Below are 23,990 nucleotides of genomic sequence, written 5' to 3'. Positions count from 1 at the left end.
AGATTACCAAAGGCGCGCCGCTCACCTTGAGCAACGGCCAATCGTGGGGCTCCCCTCTGAGTCAGCCTTGACTGTGCCGCGAAGCTGAGCTAGCAAGTATGCCTTAGGGAGTGGCAGGGAGGGCGGGGGCGTGCCACTGGGGTCACTGGCATCTGAGCGCTGCGAAGTACCCCTCAGCTTCTCTCTGTTTTCCGTTTAACCGAATTCCAGCATCTGGGTAGGCCGCCTGCGCCTGAACACCTGGGCCAGGGAGCGAGAGCCCATGCAGAGGGAAGGGGCCTGGGCTGCGGAGAGGGTTGGAGGCGTGGAAGGAGGTTCGATGTGGCAAATAGAGCTCCACTGCAGTTCCCTTTTCCATGCCGTAACGGGGCAAACTTGGCAAATACACATCTCCATCAACCTGTTTAGAAATGACTGACTGGAAAGTAAAATGGAGGAAAGCTGATTTCACCTTCCCTTCCCAAGGAGCCCTGGTGGTTACGCGTTGGGCTGCGAGCAGCGTGGTCAGCAGTTCGAAGCCACCAGCCGCTCCTCTGGAAAAAGCCTGGTCTTTCCAGTCCTGCAGTGACCGTCTCAGAAATCCAGTGAGGGTCGCGGTGAGTCAGCGTTGACTCGAGGGCAGTAAGTTTGGTTTGGTTTGGTTTGGTTTGGTTTGGTTTGGTTTGGTTTGCATTCCCAAGGGATCCCTGGTGGCAGAGTGGGTTAAGAATTTGCTAACTGCAAGAACAGCAATTGGAAGCCACCAGCTGCTCCCAGCAAGACAGGTTTTTTGCCCAGGACAGATGAACTCCATGCAGTGAGTTTGCATTCCAGTCGTGGATGGCCACTCCCTAAAATATAACGAGCCATATTTCTGGAATCGGACATTGCCTCCTTTTATTATCATTATTTTTAAAATTACTTAGCGGAGTAAGCATTGGCCTGCGAACTACGTGGTAAGTAGTTTGAAACCGCCAGCCGCTCTGAAGGACCATGATGAGGCGAGGCTTTCTGTTCCCATAAATATTTAGTCTTAGAAACCCACAAGGGCAGTTCCACTCCGTGCTGTAGAAGCGGTATGAGTCGGAATTGACTCGATGACGGTGAGGTTTAATTTTGCTTTTTTTGAATAGCACAGTCACTATGGTTAAAGGATTAACAAAACTTTTTTTTTTCCCCCTTTTGCATGTTGAACACTTAATTCAATGTCTATTCTCCTGGCAATTCTGAAAGTACAATGTTAACTATGTTACTAGGTAGCAGTGTTTATACTAAAAATGACCACTGACTGGTAAATTGCATCAGGCCTGAGGACACTATGAATTGGATAGAAAGCTGTTATCGGACTTCCGCGAATGCCGTGAGGCTTATAGTTGGGCAAGCAGTTTGAAGTGGCCTGGAAAGCTGAGCTTATGAACTTGTCACTAAAAATACTAGCTAAATTGGAAGGCTTTTCCATCCAAGTTCCTCTCGTCACCACCTATGGGGGCCTCGTATATTTTTGAACTGGGGTGATATTCTTTGAGCTCTTCCACCGAAGGTGGGGGAACGACTATTAACTCCCTGTCAGGGTCAGCTAGAGGCCTGGATACTCTATGAGGTCTGACCGCCCTATCCGGAATTATCTCACCTGATTCATTCCACCGAGGATAACTCATCTCCACCCGACTTCACAGGATCCATCCATTGATTATATCAAAAGACGATTAGAGATTGGTCTGACCCAACCCAAATTGCCTGACATTATCCATTCCGGAGGTCCTATCCAGAAAACCTATCAACCAATCGCACCCCATATGCTAATGAGACAGTGCTACCTTTTCTCGGAGGGAGGAAATCCCAGGAAGTTCACTTTCAACACACAACACACAACACACCCCTACTGGCAAGCTGTGTTTTCTATCCAATAACCTCCTTAGAAAACTTACTAAATGTGACTTTAGGTATGGTTGAATATGGTCTACATAATCGCTCCTTCGAACCTGTAGTAGGCATTGCAGACTTACCCGTAGTAAGTTCTTAAAATATAAAACCTCTTAAATATTAGAGTTCGGGAATGCACTTTTTAATTTTACCTTAACGAAATGTTGTTAGGTGCCTTTCAAGTCAGTTGCATCTCCCAGCGACCGTATGCAGAGCAGACTAGGACCCCGCCGGGTGCTGTGCACCTTCACTGCTGCCTGAGCATCAGTGTATCTTGTCAAAGATCTTCCTCTTTTCACCGCCCCTCCACTTTATCAAGCCCAATGTCCCTTACCAGGAACTGATTTCCTCTGACAACATAGCTCATGTTTGAGACTTGCCATCTGTACAACTAAGGAACATTTTGGCTGTACTTCCGTGTGTGTGTATTTCACTTTTTTAAATTAACTTTTTCCTGGTTTGATTACACACTTAGGAACGGTATACTGCACCAGGCATGAATAGTAAGAGTTCCACCACAGGGACATTTTGTATTCAGAATCCAATATAAATATTTCTCTTCAGACATTACCATGGCTACCATGGCTACAGATAGGTATTTTCTTGATTTATATGCATAGAAAGAAACATCATAACTAAAAAGTAGTACTTAACAAGGACTTTCTGATCATTGGGACTGTTTCCCTTTTAGATTGCCACACTGCTTGTTGATCTGGAAACTAAGTCACCCTATAGGATGTTCTGATTTTTCTCAAAGGCATCAAGAACACTCTGTTTTTCTTTTCATTGCTGCGCTGTTTTGTTCCTGTTTGGCTTTCAAACCTTCTAATTGAGTTAGGGACCATTTAATAAAAAATTGTAATACTGTAATTGACAAAGCTCTGTTACAGGGTATATTATATACCACACTGATTTTCAGGCTTCTTTTTATTAAACTGAACAGACACATGCCTCCTCACAGCAGAGGAAACTGAACGTGGAGAAGTCTGCTAAAGCAAAGAAAGCTGCCTTCCTTGTCCTCAGTTTGGCTGTACTTTTAAAACAGATCTGTTGTTGGGACCGACTGTGGTACTTTCGGTTTCTTCACCAGCACTATAAATCAAATGCATCTATCTCCAATTTTCCATGTGAATGAGGTAATTGGAAATAGCATGGCCAGGGTCAGGTTCCTCAGTCCTCACACAAACATCCTTGCTTTTTAACTTTATAACTTTTCAACTTGAAAACGCCATCTTATACAACAGATTTATATCCAGTGCAGTGCACCATTTGATTTCTTGACTGATACTTCCATGAGGATTGGTTATGGATCCAAGCAAGATTAAATCCTATACAAGTTCCGTCTTCTCTATTTTACTTATTAGTCTAGTTTTGAGGATTTGGATCTTTTTTACATTGAGTTGTAATCCATATTGTAGACTGCAATCCTTGATCTTCATCAGCAATTACTTCAAGTCCACATTTTCATAAGAAAGGTTGTATCATCTGTATATTGCAGGTTAATGAGCCTTTCTCCCATCCTGATTCTGTGTTCGTCATATATTCCAGCTTCTCATATATGCTTAGCATACAATTGCACAAGTTGGTAAAAGTATGCAACCCTGACACCTTCCCTGATTGTAAACTATGAAACATTCCCTTGTTCTGTTCACATAACTGCCTCTTGATCCACGTATAGGTTATGCATGTGCTCACTGAAGCGTTTGGAATTCCCATTCTTCTCAATGTTATCCATAGTTTGCTATGATCCACAAAATCAAATAACATTAGACTTTTTTTTCCTGATATTCCTTGCTTAAAAATCTATCAGATGACAGCAATGATATCCCTTGTTCCATGTCCACTTCTGGAAGTCCACATGGAAGCTGGCTTGAATTTCTGGCAGCTCCCTGTCAGGGTACTGCTATAACCATTATTGAATAATCTTCAGCAAAACTTTACATATGTATGATATCAATTATCTTGTTCGATAATTTCCATGTTCTGCGGGTCACCTTTCTATGGAATGGGTACAAATATGAATCTCTTCTACTAGGTTGACCACATATCTTGGTATAGACTAAGGAGTGTTTCCTGTGCTTCATCACTTTGTGGAAATGAGTCAGTTGGTATTCCACCAATTCTCAGAGCCCTGTTTTCTAACTCTATTCTTTCCATCTTCTTTTGATGCTTCCAACATCACTCAATGTTTTGCCCACAAAATCGTTGAATATTGCAACTGGAGGCTTGAACTTTTTTCCTTCTATTCTCAGCTTCATATATGCTGAGTATCTCCTTGTCTCGCTCCAGGTCTTGCACGTTTCATTACACCTAGTCTTCTGAGGCTGTCCTTTGAAATTTTTTGTTCAGCTCTTTTACTTCATCAGTTCTTCCATTTAGCTATTCTATGAATAAGAGCAAGTTTCGGAGACTCTTCTGACACCCACTTTGGTCCTTTATCCCTGTCTTTTTAATATAACCTTTTATTTGGTCATGTATGATATTCTTGATGTCATCCCACAGCTCCTCAGGTCTTCTGTCATTAGTGCTCCGTTAGTCCACATTTAGATGGCATATACTCCAGGTCATTTTTTGACTCTCATGGCCTTGTTTTAAATTTCTTCAGCCTCAGCCTAAACTTACGTATTAGAAATTAATGATCTATTCCACAGTCTGCCCGGTTTGGTTTTGAGCTTCTCTAACATCTCTTCCCACAAAGATAGTTGATTTGGTTCCTGTGTATTCTGTTTGGAGAAGTCGATGGGCATTGTTGTGTTTTATGCTGTTTAAAGAAGTATTTGCGATAAAGAAGTCATTGGTCCTGCAAAATTCTATCATGTGATCTCCAGCATTTTTTTCTATCACCAACGACATATTTCCCAACTACTGTTCATTCCTTGTTTCCAACTTTTTTTTTTTACATTTTATTAGGGGCTCATACAACTCTTATCACAATCTGTACATATACATACATCAATTGTATAAAGCACATCTGTACATTCTTTGCCCTCGTTTCCAACTTTTATATTCCAATCCCCAATATTTACCAGTATTATCTTAATTGCATGGTTGATCACTTTTCAGATTGGAGACATTGGTAGAATTCTTCAGTTTCTTCCTCACTCATTCTAGTGGTTGGTATGAAAATTTAAATAATACTTAGATTGACTGGATTTCCTTATGTGCAGATAGATATTATCCTATTACAGACAGCATTGTACTTCAAGATCGATCTTGAAATGTACTTTTCGATAGTGAATCCAACACCAATCTACTTAAATGTGTCATTCCTAGCATAGTAAATCATGATTGATGCAATATGACCAACACCAGTCCATTTCATCTCACTAATGCCTAGTATATCAGTTCTTACATGTTCCATTTCATTTTTTATGATTTCCAATTTTCCTGGACTCATACTTTATACATTCAAGGTTTCAATTATTAGTAGATGTTTGCAGCTTTTTTTTTTCACATTTTAAGTCATGCCCCATCAGCAAATGAAGTTCCCTAAAGTTTAACTCCATCCATATCATTGTGGTCCACTCTGCTTTGAGAAGGCAGCTCTTTTTCAGTCATATTTTGAGTACCTATCTTCTATAACTATATCTGAAAATATTCCACTACTATTCATAAGGTTTTTCAGTGGTTAATTTCTCCCATAAAGACAGCCTATTCTTTCTTCATAGTCTGTTCTTAGTATGGAAGGTCTCATTAAATCTGTTTGCCTGGGGTGACCCTATGGGTATTTGAAAGACCAGGGACCAAGTTTCCAGCATCATAACAACAGACAAGCCACCACAATACAAGTGGTGGTAGTAACAATGAAATCACTCATAGAAACTTATACACATATACACATACTGCCATAGATTCTATTTTGATTCACAGCTCCCCTACAGGTAGATTCTGACTCATCATGATGCTGTAGAATAGAATTGCCCTTGTGGGTTTCCAAGGCGGTAACTCTTTACTGGAGCAGATACCCTCATCTTTCTCCCTCAGAGCTGCTGTTGACCTTGAAGTTAGCAGCTTATTACATAATCCACAACACCAGAGGTGTGTGTGTATGATTGTGTCTTACATTAATTTGTAATTATAAAGCTATTGTCCAGGTTTGCACATTTTATATAACTTTATTGGTGTTTTAATGAGCAGTTTAAGAGATTTTCTAGGTATATCTAGCCTATAATTCTGGATCTCTTGCTTGGCAATTTGCTTTGCTTAGTTTTAAAGCAAAAATGAGTTGTTACATGGCACTCCCCACTTTCCCCACCAAAAGAAAACATCCATGAGGTTTTTTAAACAGTAAACATTGATAGGCTATTTGTTTCTTAGTCTTACATTTGGTTTCCTTCCCTAAAGTAAGAAACAATGGAAGTGTCTATAACATTAATATAATTAAGCATCTATAATTATAATATTAATTTTCCTTAGGTAATTCAAAAATAGAAATTGAACTATATTTTGTTTCTTGACTCCACATTAATGCATATTCTTTTCAATGAGTCATATTTGTTTCTTTTTACAGTTCCCTATTGACTTTATACTTGAACCTTCTGGAACTTTCTGCTGATTAAGATATTATTTGGTGCCAATCACATGTTGCTTAGCCTGAGCTTGACAATTATTGGAGTCCTCTGATAAGAATTTGAACTGCAGTGGTAAGTCTATCTTGGAAGATGCAGCCTCTGAAAAGATTAATGTCCATCTTAAAGCCTCAAACCTTGGCTCTGTGTGAAAAAAGTGAAGTCCTGAATTGGCAGAAGGAAGACATCCCAGTGATGGAGCTATGTGACTCAGAGGCCTCTCGTCGAAAGTTCAGACAGTTCCAGTACCTGGAAATGGCTAGACCTCATGAATCCCTCAGCCAACTTTGGGAGCTCTGTCTTCAGTGGCTGAAACCAGAGATTCATACAAAGAATCAGATCATAGAGATATTGGTCCTGGAACAGTTTCTCACAATTGTTCCTGAAGAGGTCAGGACTTGGGTGAATTTACAACATCCAACAAACAGCAAAGAGATAGTGACCCTCATGGAAGATATGTTTGACATGCTTAAAGACAAAGGTAAGAATGTAGAAAGTCGAAATGAGACTAGTTGGCTCTTCCATATGAAGAAAAGCTATCTTTTTCTACAGTTAGAGGATATCAAGAGTAAACTCATGAGGGACGTTGTATTACCAATGGGCTTTATCATGAAGAGATAGATCACTGAAAAGATGAGTGCTAGAGTAAAGTGTGGTGAGGAAACTAAATGATGCCTGGCTATCAGTAAGAATAGTATCTGGTTTCTTAAAGGCTTGTCTTCAAAACAAGCAGCCATCCAAGTGAGTAATCAACTAAGGCCACAATGGAAGAAGCACATCAATTGCGTCATCCAAAGATTGTAAATACTATAAAGTCCAGATCCAAGGGAGGGAATAGTCTCAGAGCTGAAATTGTGAACACCCAGTTTGCAGCTGGAATGTCAGAAGAAGCCCAAAATCCATTTGCACGGTCCCCAAAATCGCTACCATTGAGTCAGTGCTGACTCAGTGATCCCTTGTGGGTTCCTGAGACTATAACTGTTTACAGGAGTAGAAAACCCAGTCTTTGTCCTGAGGAGCAGCTGGTGGTTTCAAACTGCCCACCGTGCAGATCACAGCCCAAATCTCCAGGGTTGTGAGTCAGCATTGACTCACCAGCAGAGTGAGTACATGGCTTAAGCCACTGGTAAATCCCTTCTGAGCACAGTCAAGGGATGAGAATTGCCTTATTGTCAGACAGCATTGGGCAATGAATTAGTACAGATGAAGTCCCCAGGGAATACCAAAAATTGACTTTGGGGTGGCACCCCATCAGACTGGACTGGAAAACACTCCTAAAGGTCAACAAACAGACCTGGAATTATTAATGGGCTTTTCTTTTTCTGTCATTGGTTTTTTGTTGTTGTTTTGTATTGCTCTGTCATGTTTTTGTGCTTAATATTGTCTCTACATGTCTGTCTAGATAAGATAGGTAGGATAAACAATCCACAGGAGAAAACAGTTCTGAGGGGACAAAGGAAAGGGGGAGGCTGGGGAAAGGAAGGGGCTGTCAACAAACCCAGGGACAAGGGAACAACAAGTGATCTAAAATCAGTGCCAAGGAGAGCATAGGATGCCTGATAGGACTTGATCAAGGGAAATGTAGCCAAGAGGAATTACTGAAACCTGAATGAAGGCTGAACATGATAGTAGAACAAGAAGAAAGTAAAAGGAAATAGAGGAAAGAACTAGGAAGCAAAGGACATTTCTAGAGATGTAAATACAAACATATACATATGTAAATATAGCGATAGGGAAATAGATCTGTGTACATATATCTATATGTTAAATATTAAGGGAGCAGATGGATATTGAGCCTCTACTCAAGTACTCCCTCAATGCAAGAACACTTTGTTCTAATAACCTGGCATTCTGTGATGCTCACCTTCCCGACACGATCGCTGAAGACAAAATGGGTGCATAAGCAAATGTGAAGAAAGCTGATGGTGCCCAGCTATCAAAAGATATAGCACTTGGGGTCTTTAAGGTTTGAAGATAAACAAGCAGCCATCTAGCTCAGAAGCAACAAAACCCACATGAAAGAAACACCAGCCTGTGTGATCATGAGGTGTTGATGGATTCAGGTATCAGGCATCAACGACCCAGAACAAAAAATCATATTGATGTGAATGAGAGGGAGTAAAGAGTGGAGACCCAAAGCCCATCTGTAGACAATTGGACATCCCCTCACAAAAGGGTCAAAAGAAAGAGATGAGCTACTCAGGATGCAGTATAGTACTGATGAAATATTCAACTTTCCTCTAGTTCTTAAATGCTTCCTCCCCCTGTCTATCATGACCCCACATCTACCTTACAAATCCAGCTAGACAAGAGCATGTATCCAGGTACAGGTAAGAGCTGGAAACAAAGGAATCCAGGACAAATAAACTCCTCAGGACCAATATTGAAAGTAGCGATACCAGGAGGGGAAGGGGAAGGTGGGGAGGAGAAAGGGGAAACTGATCACTTTGATCTACATACAACCCTGTCCCAGGGGGACAGACAACAGAAAAGTGGGTGAAGGGACATGGTGTAAGACATGAAAAAAATAATTTATAAGTAAGGTTTCATGAGAGGGGGGAAATGAGCTGATACCAAGGGCTCAAGTAGAAAAAATGTTTTGACACAGTGGATGTATGGATTGTGATAAGAGCTGTAATAGCTTCCAATAAAATGATTTTAAGAAAAAGAAAGAAAAATTAACATTTTATCTTTATCATTTGATCTTCCTTTTTACCCATTTTAAATTTGTTCTAGTTTTTAATATTTTCTGTTTCCTTTCAGTTGAGGCTTTTCCTTCTTTTATTTTGTTATTGTTGGAGTTTCTTTTTCTGTATATGCAATCCAAGATAGGTAAATCTATAGAGACAGGAGCTGGCTTAATGGTTTCTTGTGGACATGGTAGGGGAGGAAGGTTGAGGTAAATGGGGAGTTAATAACAATGAGTAGAAGAAATTGTTGTTTGGTGATCATTGTACAACACTTTTTAATATAATTGAACTATTGAATTATGCAGTTTTACAAAATCAGCAAAACAGAAAAATAAATTTCTAGTGATACCAGAAAAACAGAAATAAAAGAGTTGCAGTCAAGGAAACCCACAGGGAGTTGACTCAATGGCAGTGAATGAGTGAGTCCATTCGGAGTTACCTAATATTTTTCATAACAATTATATGCTATAGAGGCATCTTTTAAAGCACCAAATTATCATTCAAATATGAACTCCTGGATAGAACGCCATTACATTTTTTAACTAAATTAGTAATACAGGTTTCTAATAGATGCTTTAATTAAGCACAGATGTTCTTAGCAATCTTTGGCAAAATGAAATCTATCAATGTGAAATTAAAAAATTACAATAATGGGCTTTATTCTACAAGCAATCTAAATAGAACTCATGGTATCTGGGGGATCTTAGGTGGCTTTTTAACTATGTTGGCATCAGTGTAGAACAAGGGTCAGTAAACTATGGCCCATGGGATCATTTGTAGTAGAAGATACCTGTGCCCATGTGTTAGGTCTCGTCGCTAACTTTGATGCTACAGCAAGAAGGAGTGGAGACTATATAGCTTACAAAGCCTAAAATATTTATTCCCGGAGCCCTTACAGATGCTGGCATCTGGTGGAGATTGTAGGTTTGAAAGTTCTGGAACTCGGGGAACTGTTAGGTGACTGTTGTGGTTGATCATGTGAGAGAATGAGGGAGCATTGGGGAAACTGAGGATCCGGCATCTTCAGAAATTACTTAGGTGTGAGGTGAGTGGAATGCGATTTGACGTAAAGCACGTGCCTGTTTGCATGAATGGAGAGTAACAGATTTTTGTGGGGGGAGATAATATAGCATATTCTTACTAATCATGGTAAAAAGCACCACGGATCATCACAAGTTGCTTTAAAGCAGATTTTGTCTCCTAATACTGACCTCCATTTTCCTCAGGTCCACCCTGTATGGGGTCTGTCTTCCAGAAGGGGAGCATCAAGGAGGAGGCAGTGGAGACGGACTCACTCACAGGCTTCTCGCAGGTGCATTATTTCCACTCGTTACTGAAAATGTATGCCTTTGGTTTGTTCTCTTTTTAATGTATGCCTTTCTTTAATGTGACCTGCTTTTACTTTGTTGGTCTTTTGAACTTTTGCTAACTATAGTTTCATCTGAGAACAAGAGACTCTTATTCTGCCCCTGGAAATTAGAATGCAGGATTGGCACTAACTCTTTGGAAAACATTTTTCTTAACCTAGTCTGAGGGGGCTTCAAAAAGTTTGTGGAAAACTTTCATTATTATTTATTTTAATTACATTTTCTATTAATGTTCTGAAACCCACTCAATTTTCCCTGTGCATCTGATCCCGCAAGAATATGGAAAGTAGTTGAAATTATTAGAAGAATACATACCCAATGAATATTTAGAATTCAGAGTGAAGGAGGCCAAAGGCAACATCCTGAGCAATGTCATTTAATGGTCAAAAGTAGAAATCTTAAAGGATATTGAAAAGAAAGAACAGAAGAGGAAAATCAGGAAAATACAATGTCACTGAGTCTAAAGGATAGGAGAATTATAATAAATGTTTTAGTGGTTCAGGAATCATTGATCACCATGGAGATAGATATTAAAAAGCATGCCATGAAGATAGTAACCAAGTTGCAGTGGATTGAATGATAGAAGATGAGAAAGTAGACAAAACTAATACAGACAACTTATTCACAAAGACAGTCTCTGGAAAGAGCCAATAAAGACAGTCTTGTAGATGCTAGAGAGAAATGGAGTAAGTGAGGTTATAAGAACCCTTGTGGAACAGGAAGGAATATTTATTCATTAATAAGAAGGAGTATGTGGTCCCTAATAGCTGGTCTTGGGAGCTCTAGTGGCATAGTGGTTATGAGTTGGGCTGCAATCTGCAAGGTTTAATGTTTGAAACCACCAACTGCTCCTTGGGTGAAAGACGGGGCTTTTTATTCCCATAAATAGTTACAGCCTAGGAAACTCACCGGGGCGGTTCTGCCATGCCCTTCAGGGTCACTATGAGTCAGTATGGACTCATGGCAGTGAGTTTGGTTTTATATTGGTGACTTTGCTCGACCCTTTGGCAAGGGCTGGAAAGATGATAAACAAGACAAACTGTCTGCATGGAGATTGTGTTCTCGTCCAGGTAGACAGACAAGCACAGCCAAATACTGTTTCAGCTAGGAATACATTGCTACAAAGAATTAAAGCAAACGTGCTAGAGACTGATGAGGAGCAGCACTACTCTGTTGGGGCAATCGGCAAGGGGCAGTGGCCCACAAAACTCAAATGAAAAGGGCGGTGTTTTCCAACTAGAAAATGCCCTACCACTTCCGGCAGAACCTGCCTTCATTATAAATTTCCCTCAAACCTACCACAAATTCTTATTTCCAAACTCCTTTTTTGTGTGTGTAAATTGTACACTTGCGTAATCTTCTGTGATACAATCATTTCAACAGTGTTTTTCTCCTCATTGTAAACTACTCTAAAGTCTACGCTTCCTGTTTTTTGATTTCTTGACAGCTCCTACCATGGATCTTGATTGTGGATCCAAGTAAAGTGAAATCCTTGATAACTTCAATCTTTTCTCTGTTTCCCCTCTATTATTCCCAAATCATCCTCCTTAATATTTTTGGGAGCGATATTTGATTAAAATGGAATTCAATGTTTTAGGAACAAGTGACCTTCAAAGATGTGACTGTAGAATTCAGTGAGGAAGAATGGGGACAACTGGACCCTAATGTAAAGAAACTGTACAGAGATGTGATGCTGGAGAACTACAGGAACTTCAATTCATTGTGTCAAGGTGGCTTCTATATACTTATGTACTCATTAGTAGTTTCTTCACCTATTGTTAACAATTATAGGACTACGGAAGTAGTCACGTGCATTCGGGTTTGGTCAGGGTTTCCAACTTCCTTTGAGCATGATATAAAATCTTCCTGTTTTATCTGGTTAACAGTTCTTTCTGATGTATAACCAGAAACAATGTAGGTTCATGGTGTTCTCTTAGCTTTATCTTTCTATAGCTCTTAAGCCACTCATTTGGGATGGAATTCTTTTCCTGTGGGGTATCAACCCCCACAGTTGCACAGGTCCAAGGGGCGGTTTTGTAATTGAGGGGTAAAATTAAAGAGACATCAGACAAGATAAGGCATCCAATTGCTCACCTCCCAGATGGCCATGATCTGAACAACCAGGTCCATTCAGGGAGAGCAAATATATTTCCAGTCAAGGCATAGCTACACTTTCGGACACTTGCAAGCCCCTTGATTGCATCATAGTGGGAAGGGGTTGTACCATCTGCATACATCAGTTGGAGAGGGACAAGCTAGGGGTGTACACACAATTGGAAGGGGCAGCACTAAGAGTACACATGTGACAAGATGAGCAGACCCTAGATTCAAAATGGCAGCCTAACCTTAGTCCTTCTTGAGTTGGCTTGACCTTGATTCTGGCCTCTCCTTCTGGGACACAATCCACTATCCTTTTCAGCAGGGAGTGGGCCCTACTTAGGATGGGACGACTATAGAGTCTGATTGCTCCAGATGGCTGATCCCTCAGGGAGATAACTTCTAAGCAGCCGATCTCCACATGTACCCACCTTGTGCTTGCAAGCAGCATCCTAGGCCCAGCAGACAATATGGGGGACAACCTAGGGGAAAACACGTCTGCATCGCACATTTTCCATTTGACATTTTTTCCTCCATAAATAGACTATCTACTTTCCAAACCAGTTGAGACTTCCGTATTGGAGAGTAAGAAAAAGCCACTGATCACAGAGGGAGAAATCTCAAGAAGGACTATTTCTGGTAAGAATCAAAATTGCAAATTACTAGTAGCCAAATTACTACTACTGGATGCCTTCCACTTTCCTCCTCCTCAACTGAGAGCGCTTATTGTAGCTTTCCCTGTCTCTGCATTGTGAAGATGTAGTGGGTACTTAGGAGCAAACTACGTTTGCCTTCAGTTCATGTGTCTTCAAAGAGAGAAGAACAGTACCTCGGGAGCCATTTCCCAAACTGGATTCGGTAACAAGATGAGGTGCTGAGTCACTTCCAACTGATTGCATTCTAGGTACAAAATAAAAAAAGCACTGTCCACTCCTGTGCCATCCTCACAAGTTTATGTTTGAGCCGATTGCTGCAACTATGGTGCCATACCATAACCTTGAGCATCATCTTTTCCTCCAACACTGCATCAAGCATGATGTTGTTCTTCAGGGACTGGCCCCTCCCAATAACGTGCCCAAAGTCCCTAAGAATAAGTCTTGCCATCTTCCTTTTTAAAGTAAGGTGACCAGATTTTAACCTTGGTAAAGCGGGACACCATTGATAAAACTCATATCCTGGCAAAATAGTCACATGGCAGCCGAAAACCCTAGTTTGTCGTGCATTCTTTCCAAAAATCGGGACTGTCCCGACAAAATTGGGTCATCTGGTCACCTTATTTTAAAAGGCAGTCTAGGTGGACTTTGTCCAAGACATATTTGTTCTTCCTACAGTCTCTGGTCTATTTAGTTTTCTTCCTCAACACTACCATTCCATTTTTCTTCAGTCTTCAAAGTGAAATCCTTGCTTTTAAAACTGTTAAAAGATCTTTTGCAGCAGGATTTGCACATCATTGAATTCTTGACTTTTACTCCCAGGTACGTTGATTGTGAATCTAAGTAAAAAGATATCCTTGACTTCAGAGTTTTCTCATGAGGCTGCTTATTGATCCAGTTGTGAGGATATTTGTTTTCTTGATATTGAGATGTATTCCATATGGAAGACTCTTAATATTTGATCATCATCTGTAAGGAACTCAAGGATTCTTCCCGTTTAGCAAGGGCAAGCTTGTGTCGTCTACATATTGCAGGTGATTAATGAATTTCCTCCAATCCTATGTTATTTTAGAGTGCGCTACCTTCAATTATTTGTTTAGCATCAAGTTGGTTAGGTCTGGTGAAAAGATATGATCCTGAAACATGCCTTTCTGATTTTAAACCACCGGGTAGCCCCTTGTATTGTTCAGACAATTGTGTGTGGGTGTGTGTATGGTGTTCCACACTACCCAATGAAGCATCCTGAAATTCCCAGTCTTTGTAACAGTGTGCATAGTTTGCGATCCACCCAACTGAATGGCTGTGCTCAGTCAGTAAACGCAGGGGAACATCTTCCTTGATTCTCTGCTTTCAGCCCGTCTTCACCTGATGTTAGTGCTTGAAGATGGGCTCCTCACGTTAAAGGTACTCCCAGTGAATATACCTTCTCACATGAGAAGCCTCTTTTCTCACAGGGACGGAGCTTGATTGGAAATAGATGGAACGGCTGTAAACATCCACTCATACACTGTGGAATGCATGAAGTTTAAGTCAAGGACAATTAGAAATTGTCAAAAATGAAATAGAACATACAAAGATCAGTGACACTAATGGAAATGAGCTATTGCCCATTTTTAATTAGATGGTCATATTGGGGGTTCCCAAAAGTTTGTGGGGAAAAAATCTTTTTATAATCCAATTCCAATTTTCCCCCAAACTTGAAGCCGCCTCTGTGGTCGCTGATGTCAGGATGAGATTAGGTGCCGAATCACTTCCAAGGCATAGCGATGTAGGTACAAAATAACAAACCACAAAAAATCACAGTAACGCAAGATAACAAATTGAAGAGCAATAGTATCTAAGTTATCAAAAAGAGAATTTCCTAAGCTATCCTAACACAGTCTTGTCATTGTTAGGACGATATTTATATCCAATGACAAGAAAGATCAGCTAATTCTCCTATTCAAAGTTGTGCACTAACAACGAAGTCCAAGTCGTCATTGGGTGCCATCGAGTTGGTTTCTACCTGTAGCAACAGTGTGCACTACAGAACGAACCACTGCCACGTCCTGCACCATCCTCACAAAGGTTCCTATGCCTGAGCCCCTGTGGTCACGGTGTCAGTTCTTCCTGCGGAGGACCTTCCTCTCTTTCACTGGCCCTCCACTTGACCAGGCAGCTCCCTGCCAATGTACTGCTGCAACTGTTGTTGAATTCTCTTTAGCAAAATTTAGCTTGCATATGATATTAATGATATTGACAATGTCTGTACTCTATTGGTAACCTTTCTTTGGGATAGTCACAAATAAGAATCTTTTCCAGTTGGTTGGCCCAGTAACTTTCTTCCAAATTTCTTAACAGAGACAAGTGAGTGCTACCCATGCTTCATCAGCTCACTGAAACATTTTAATGGCTATTCCATCAGCCTTATTTTTGTGTTAATGGCTTCAGTGTCATTATCTTCCTTCAGCACTGTGTTAGGGTTCTCCAGAGAGACAAAACCAGATTGCTAATAATTTTATATATATATTTATAACACAAGAAATGAACAGTTAAATGATAAAGCAGTACAAATGGCTCAGTGCAACTCACTCCCGTGAGAGAGTTGTGAGACGCTGGCAGTCCTTCAAGTCTTGAGGGCCCCCAGGTAGTCCTCTGTAGAGAGATTCAGGCTATCCCGGCACAGGCAGCAAAACAGCAAGTCAGGTCTCCAATAGTCAGTTGTAAATTCCAATTCTCTGGCGAAGAAGGTCTTAAAGGAACCTCAAATTGCAGCAACACAGTCCACAGGTTAGGTGTCCCACAGGTAGTGTAGCTTGAAAATTGAGGCACAGCAAAAGCAAGGCAGCTGCACACTGGTCAGATGATCAAAGAGCAAGAGAGAAGAAAGGTGAGGCTCATCGAGCCATTTATCTCTCCGCCCTTCAGTTAATCCCACATGTGTTTATCAGCCAGGTTGGCACAATAAACTAACTGCTTCAAGTACCACTGTCTCCTGATGACACGCTGTATTTTGAAATGTTTGAATGTCAGCCGGGTCTTTTTGTTCCAGTAGTTCTGTGTGTTTCGTCCATCTTCTTTTGAGGCCTCAGGCATTGCTTAGTATTTTGCTCATGGAATCCTTCAATATTACAAGCCCAGACTTGAATTTTTCCTTCATTTCTTTCAGCTTGAGATATGCTGAACATGTTCTTTCCTCTGGCTTTCTAAAAGCAGATATTTGCCCTATAGAGTTTAGCATGTTAATCAAAGCTCTCCCTACTTTGGTTTTATGTTCTCTATCAAAATTTACCATCTATGGTTTCAAATAAACGTGCATCACTAGTTCTTAAATTGAATTGTGCATCTGAGTGATTTGGTTATTCTTTGACGTGTATGTGTGTGTATTCTCCTAGGTTCACCAAGAGATTGATTTAGTAAGATAGTTTCTAGCTTGGGCTTCTGTGTTGTTCAGACAATTGATAGCTTCTTCTAGAAATTATACTAACCCAGGCTTAATTGATATATTCTTGACAAAGTTAGAGTTATCTCTAGAGGTATTTTTAGGTGAAAGTAATTTTTATTAAATAATTGTATATAAGCACAGATTATAGATGAGAAATGGAAGATAATGGTTTTTTTAAGCTTTTCTTTAAAACCCAGTTTAACCCTGCTGCTATATTGGTTATGCATGGGCTGCAAACCACGAGGTCAGCAGTTGGAACCCACCAGTGGCTCCATGTGATAAAAATGAGACTTTCTGCTTCCCATACAGAGAGTTACAGTCTCAGAAAGCCACAGGGACAGTTCTCATTCCTATAGTTGGCATTGTCTCTTTGGCAGTGAGAGAGAGAAAATTAGTACGTATAAATATTATTAAAACAGTCACTTGTTGGACCAAACTAGGCATTGAAAGGAATTCCATATAAAAAGGGATACCCTGAGTTTCTTGTTTATATAAGTTGGCAGAGAGTAAAATGGTCAAGTGAAGATATTCAATAAAGAGCAGAGGGGGGGAAAAATCACCTGAGGTTATATGGAAAAAGAGAAAGCTAGTAAACTTACATTTCTAAAAATTGTTAGAGAAATAAAGTAGACTTAACAAAGCAAGAAAGTAAAGACAAAGTGAAAGCGAACCTAGTTTCAATCAGAGCAGATAGTTTTAGATCCCAGGAAACACAGTAGAAAAATATCATAGATGTATGTTAAAATAGCCCAGAGCAAAAATCATTTCTATGCTATCTTATTTTGCAATCCTTTCTCCTTGTAATGTATAGGAATTCATTGCAGCTGGACAAAGAACAGGGGCACAATGATTACAAATTGCCTTTCAACTGGTTAAGGTGGGGTGCCGAAAAATACAGACATGTTTTAAAGTGGTGATTAAATTGATAGTTTAGGAGAGGTTTCTGTTGGTGAACAATTTGGGTTAAAAGAGAAAGGAAGATTAAATAGAATCTTTACAGACTAGTCATGAACTTGGAACTATAATATGCCACTCTATTCCAGTTCATAATTCACCAACACCTGTCGTTCTCTTTTTAGTGTTTCTAAAAAATACTCTTTTATTTTATAATCTCCCAACTCTCCTTATAGCACTTTTGCCTCCTTTAGCTTTTCTATACGTTGCCTCACCTTTTCATTCTGTTTATGAAACTGATAAAACCTACGTAGACCCTGACATAGTTTAACCTTTCTTTTTAGAGAGAGAGACTGTTTCAGAAAACCAAACTTCACTTCCCGAGCAGAGGATTTCTGGAGGAGAACAGTCATCCCATGAAGTGATTGTGCCAAATAGACTCTCTTCCGTAGATGCCTGGAAAGATGACGGTTGGGTTTATGGAAATCAGGAAAATCAGTACATACATTTGCCACAAGAAACTTACATTCCTAAAATAATCCCCACCGAGGAGCAAGATTTTAAATGTACTAAATATGAGGAAAGTTTTAATGTTAAGTCAGTTACCTCAATTAATAATGTACAACAGAAAATTCTTAAGAGAAAGGGATTCCCAAAGTGTGACAAACTTAAAATCAACTTCAAATTTAATTTACACTCGGTGGGTAAGCAACATTCAGAATTTAATAAATGTGGGAAACCCTTGAACCAGAGTACAGATACTATTCAGCACCAAGAAACTCAGACCACAAGGAAGTCATATGAGTGTTTTCAGTGTGGAAAAGCCTTCAATCGGAGTTCATCTCTTATTCGACATCAGATCATTCACACAGGAGAAAAACCATATAAATGCCATGAATGTGGGAGATTCTTTAACCGACTGACAAACCTTACGAAGCATCAGAAGATTCATACTGAAATGAAGATCTGTGAAAGAAGTAAACATGGAGACACCTTCCATAAGAATGAAGACTGCAATCAAAATCCAGTACTCCATTCTAGAGGCAATCCCTTTGAATGTGGTGACTGTGGCAAATCCTTCACCCGGAACTCGTCGCTGACTCGACATAAAATGATTCACACGGGAGAAAAACCGTTCAAGTGTGAGGAATGTGAGAAAACCTTCAACAGGACCTCAAACCTTATTAAACACCAACAGCTTCATACTTGTGAGAAATACTATCAAAAGGAGAAATGCAAAATTGCTGGTAGTTGGAGAGTAAAGCTCATTCAACCTCCATGATTTCATTATTGTTGGTGAACAACTTGGGTTTAAAAGAGAAAGGAAGATTAAGTAGAATCTTTACAAATTAGACATTGACTTGAATATGATAAGCCATGTGAGGGAACCCCATGATTTGAGCCAATGTAAAAATGTTTGCCAGCTATAATTCTTTAGTTGAAGTAATTAAAATGGGAGAGGAGTTTCCTATCGTTTAGAAATCTGTTTCAAGATCCTCCTATACCAACTCCCAAGTTCAGCTCTGAGGGTCTTCACTTAGCACACAAGCCACACAAATCTTTGTTATTTTTAAACCCACTGCCCACATTTCCCCGATTGATACATGGTATCTCTATTTATACAGTGGCTATGAAAGGGTCCAGCAGTAATGCTGTGGTTCTCAGCCACACCAGCGTCTTTAACCCCTTCTCCATAACGTGACACCTCACCTCAAGACATCCCCGAAATCTTCCCCTTCTCCTCACTGTTCTCGGTGCTACAGCCAGTGGGGGTGGTCACGGACTCCTTTTAGACATAATTTATTTCTGTCCCCAAAGTTTATTAACACAGAGTTCCTTTGTGTTCTCTGACCTTTTTCACCTTCTCCTGTGGTCACAGGTCCATCCCTCTGTCTCTTCCTCTCTAGCTCTCCTTTCTCACTTTTGGCTATTCTCTCTACTGTCTTCCAATCTCCCTTCACCCTGCCCCTCTACTCATTGCATTCTCATCACCCAGGCATGTCGTTAACTCTAATAAAACCTGTTAATTAAAAACCACGCTACGAGTCCACTTTCCTTTATTCCTGTTCTAACAGTTATGTGTTGGGTTTTAATCCAGACAGTCGGCAGTTTGAAACTACCAGCAGCTCCTCAGGAGAAAGACTTTCTATTCCCATAAACAGGTGCAGTCTTGGAAACCCACAATGGGGTCACTATGAGTCAACATTCACTTGATAGCAGTCAATATTTTTAAATTTTTATTTTAATCATTTTATAGGGGGCTCTTATAGCAATCCATACATCAATTGTATCCACATTTGAATATATGTTGCTATCATTTCCAAAACATTTTCTTTCTACTTGAGTCCTTGGTATCAGCATCTCTTTTTTCCACTCCCTCCCTACCCTCCTACTTTTGTGAACCCTTGATAATTTGTAATTTTATTTTCATATTTTATACCATTTGCTGTCCTCCTGGGGGATAGGGGGGTTGTACGTGAATCATTGTGATCAGTTCCCCCTTTTCCCCCAACCTTCCCCCTAACCTCATGATATCACTATTCTCATTATTGGTCCTGGGGAGTTTATCTGTCCTGGATTTTGTGTGTTGAGAGCTCTTATCCCTACCAGTGTGCATGGTCTAATCTAGCCAGATTTGTAAGAGAACTGGAGTCATGATGGGGGTGGAGGAGCATTAAAGAACTAGAGGCTTGTTGTGTGTTCCCTCTGTTATATACTGCACCCTGACTGGCTCATCCCTTATGACCCTCCTGTGATGGGGTATCCAATTATCTATAGAGGGGCTTTGGGTCTCCATTTCAACCCCCCTCGTTCGCATCAAAAGGGTTGGTTAGGGTCTTCTGATACCTGATCCTGTAGACACCCCGTGATCACATGGGTTGGTATGCTTCTTCCCTGTGGGCTTCGTTGTTTGACTGCTAGATGGCTGCTTATTTTATCTTCAAGCCTTTAAGACCCAAGATGTTATATCTTGTAATAGCCGGCACCATCAGCGTTCTTCACTACATTAGTTTGTGCACCCATTTTGTTTGCAGTGATTGTAACAGAAAGGTGAGCATCACAGAATGCTGGGTTATTAGAACAAAGTGTCTTGCATTGAGGGAGGACTTGAGTAGAGGCACAATGTACAGCTACTACCTTAATACTTATAAATACATGTACATAGACCTATATCCCTATTGTGTGTGTGTATATTTACATATGTACATGCCTATGTTTATACCTCTATAAATGTCTTGCCTCCTAGTTCTTTACTTTTATTTTCCTCCTGTACCATTATCATGTTCAACCTTTATTTAGCTCTCTGTATTTCCTCTCAGTTACATTGCACTTGATCGAACCCCACTATGCCCTCCTCACCATCAATCTTAGATCTCCTGTTCCCTTATCCCTGGGTTTGTTGGTTCCCCACTCCCTTTTCCCCACCACCTCTACCCTGTCGTCCTTCTTGGGGTTGTTTATCCTGCCTATCTTATATAGATAGACATGAAAACAAAGAAAAAATGCCTGTGAATATTTCCAGTTCTGTCTGCTGACACTTATGTTTTCTGATCGGGTCTGATGCAATACCAAGCCCTACCTTCTGAGTCTGAAGTCTATTTTCAGAATTCCTCAGGGACTTTGTTGCTTTGCTCCCCTTGCTGTTCTGTAAGGCCAGAAGGTGGTGTATGTGTGTGTATACACGCAGCTGAGGGGTAAGGGTGTAAGGGGATGTCAGACTGGGCGCAATTCCCACACTATCTCTGGTGCTGCCCCATAGCACTGTGGGTCATAAGGGGACGCCGTGTCTTGTGAGGCTGACCCTATGGTCCTCTGTTTTGCCTGCTTGGAGCAGGAATGTCATCCTGGAAGCATAGTGGGCCAGGATGCTTGTCCACTCTCTTTCCTTCTTACTTTGCTCCCCAGTGGTCTGGGCAGACCTGTCACTCTCCCCGGGCTAGATCTGCAGGGCTGTCCTCTAGCGCATGCTCCTGGGGGAGGGGTCAATATCGCTGTTGTTGGGGCCGGCCCCACATACCTTGAGACTAGATCAAGAATACCTAGAAATCAAGCTGTAGGGAGATCTGAGGGATAGATTATAAAAGATCTTATATGTCTCCATAGATGTTTGGATTTTATCTTGAAGTTAATGGCAAAAGATAGAGGAGTTTATGCAACAATTGGGACTCTGCAAGTGCTAATTGAAATATGAAAAACAAAGAAAATAAATGAAATTTGAAAAGGAAAAATAATTTGCCACTAGTATGGTTATCCATCAGAGTAACCTAATAAAATCAATTGGAAAATTTAGATTTAATCATTTCAAATATATTACGTATACCTCAGTTCCCTAAAAAGGATCTGGAATAAATGGGAAGATAGACTTCTGAATGGTGGAAATGCTGTAAGGATGTTGGTTCTCTCCACATGGACTATAAAACATTTTTTTAATTTTAGTCAAGTATCCAGTTAGCAAAATTTTTTCAGTATGATTTACAAAGTTTATAAGAAGATGCTAAAGTAATGTGAACATTGTTTAAAACAAGTATAAAATGGTAATCTGGTTATACTAGTAATGTAGCTTAATATTTGTTATCCCTGGGACAGAATTTATTCTAAATAGACTTCACTGTTTATAAGAATTTAGCATTTCATAAATTGGCACTTCAAGTCCATGAGAAATAGAACAGCTTACCTATTATATGTACTTTTAAAAAGTAGAGTCAGAGTGTAGGGAATCCATAATAAATCATGCTATATGTCACAGAGCTACTAACAGATGAACATTTTATACTTAGTCCTGAAAAAGCAAGAGGAAGAAAGGAACCATTACCAAAAGATAGAAGAGAAAAATCATGTGGAGAGGACACTTTAAGACCATTTTGATTTTAGATGCAGGAAATCAGTCATTCTAAACCTTCTCCTCTCCTGTTGCTCCACAATACCCACCTTACCCCCAATCCCTAGGTGGGTAAACCTAGTCAAAGTCAGAGACAAGGGATCCCACTGATGTAGTCCATTCACATCAGCTTCGAAGAATGGAATCACATTAGGGTCACAGGGTGGAGAGGAGCCAGTCAGGGTGCGGTGGTGTAGCAATGATGAAACATACAATTTTCCTCTAGTTCTTTAATGCTTCCTCCCCCAAACGCTCCCCACACCAATCATGACCCCAATTCTACCTTACAAATCTGGTTAGACCAGGAGATGTACACTGGTACAGACACGGAATCCAGAACAGATGATCCCTTCAGGAGCTGGTGGTGAGAGAGGCGATGCAGGGAGGGGGGAGGGAAGGTAGGATAGAAAGGGAGAACTGATTACAAGGATCTACATATAACCTTCCTGAGGGACGGACAACAGAAACATGGGTGAAGGGAGATGTCAGACAGTGTAAGATCAGATAAAATATAAATTATCAAGGGTTCATGATGGTGGGGGGAAATGAGCTGATACCTAGGGCTCAAGTAGAAATAAAATGTTTTGAAAATGGCAACAAATGTGCTTGACACAAAGGATATATGTATGGATTGTGATAAGAGCTGTACGAGCCCCTAATAAAATGATTTAAAAAGAAAGAAAAAAATAACCTGATTGAGGACTGATACTGATCCGATTAGGAACTTTAAGTGATTCTCATTCTTCCTAGTCTGATTTATACTTTGGAAAGTCCAGCTCTCCTTTTTGTACTGATTTATGTCTCTTTACAGTGGGTTGTTTATTTGTTTTTATAAATGAATTTCAATTATTGCATTACATGGTGTTATTATTTCTTGTGCCTACAATGTGAAGCCAATGATTTCCCATATCATTTCCATGAGAATCCTGGTTTCTTAAATGGTATTTTGCCTTACTTGTTTTTGTTGTTGTTGTTCTGTGTTTGTTGAAGTATTACAGGGGCCAACACACATTTTAGTGCCGCAAAAGTTAGACTTGTTTCTGGGTATATGTGACATGCTGATTCCAAATGACACCAGTTTTTAAGCCATCAGCTCTAGATTTTTATATGCTTACCATATGCCATATATCTCTTCATTCTGCTTGCCCATAAAGAAATCAATATATTTTAATGTTAGCTAGCCTGAGATACAGGAAGTGTGCACCGGCTTTACGTAAAGTAGTTTGTGTTGTAGTAAATATTTAGATTAAGTTATACTTCACATGGTGGCCTTTGATCCAAAGATATGTTTGAACAGTGCCAAGTACATGAATTTGGAATTTTCTCCAAGGATCACTCCACCTTTATTGGGAACTGAATAGCAGGCAGCTGCAATTTTTTTCTTTAAAGGGGGCTAAAATCAGAGTTACTGTACAATAAATAAGTAGCCCTAATGGCATAATGGGTTATGTGTTTGCTGTGGTAGTTACATAAATTTCATGAAGGACTCTCCTCTCTAGACTGAATGTTGGAGTCT

At 40.2% G+C, this 23,990-nt stretch overlaps 1 protein-coding gene across 4 annotated transcripts; it reads left to right on the top strand.

Annotated features, from left to right (window-relative positions):
* Positions 1-23,279, top strand: ZNF215 (zinc finger protein 215). 4 transcript variants are annotated; one of them, XM_075546140.1, is made up of 7 exons: positions 1-96; positions 466-596; positions 6,413-6,545; positions 10,387-10,472; positions 12,125-12,257; positions 13,168-13,263; positions 17,940-23,279. In XM_075546140.1, exons 4-7 carry the CDS (start codon positions 10,398-10,400, stop codon positions 18,875-18,877), a joined length of 1,242 nt encoding a protein of 413 aa, XP_075402255.1. In that variant the 5' UTR covers positions 1-96; positions 466-596; positions 6,413-6,545; positions 10,387-10,397; the 3' UTR covers positions 18,878-23,279. The 4 variants fall into 4 exon arrangements, with proteins under 4 accessions (XP_075402255.1, XP_075402253.1, XP_075402252.1 ...); XM_075546138.1 differs by having other exon boundaries at positions 466-621; positions 6,413-6,951; XM_075546137.1 differs by having other exon boundaries at positions 6,413-6,951; positions 17,940-21,779.
* Positions 23,280-23,990: the final 711 nt, after the last annotated feature.

The sequence above is a fragment of the Tenrec ecaudatus genome, chromosome 4, assembly GCF_050624435.1.
Source record: "Tenrec ecaudatus isolate mTenEca1 chromosome 4, mTenEca1.hap1, whole genome shotgun sequence".
Lineage (NCBI taxonomy): Eukaryota > Metazoa > Chordata > Mammalia > Afrosoricida > Tenrecidae > Tenrec > Tenrec ecaudatus.
The sequence above is the reverse complement of the archived record's forward strand: the minus strand, read 5'-3'. Positions and strand labels throughout refer to the sequence as shown.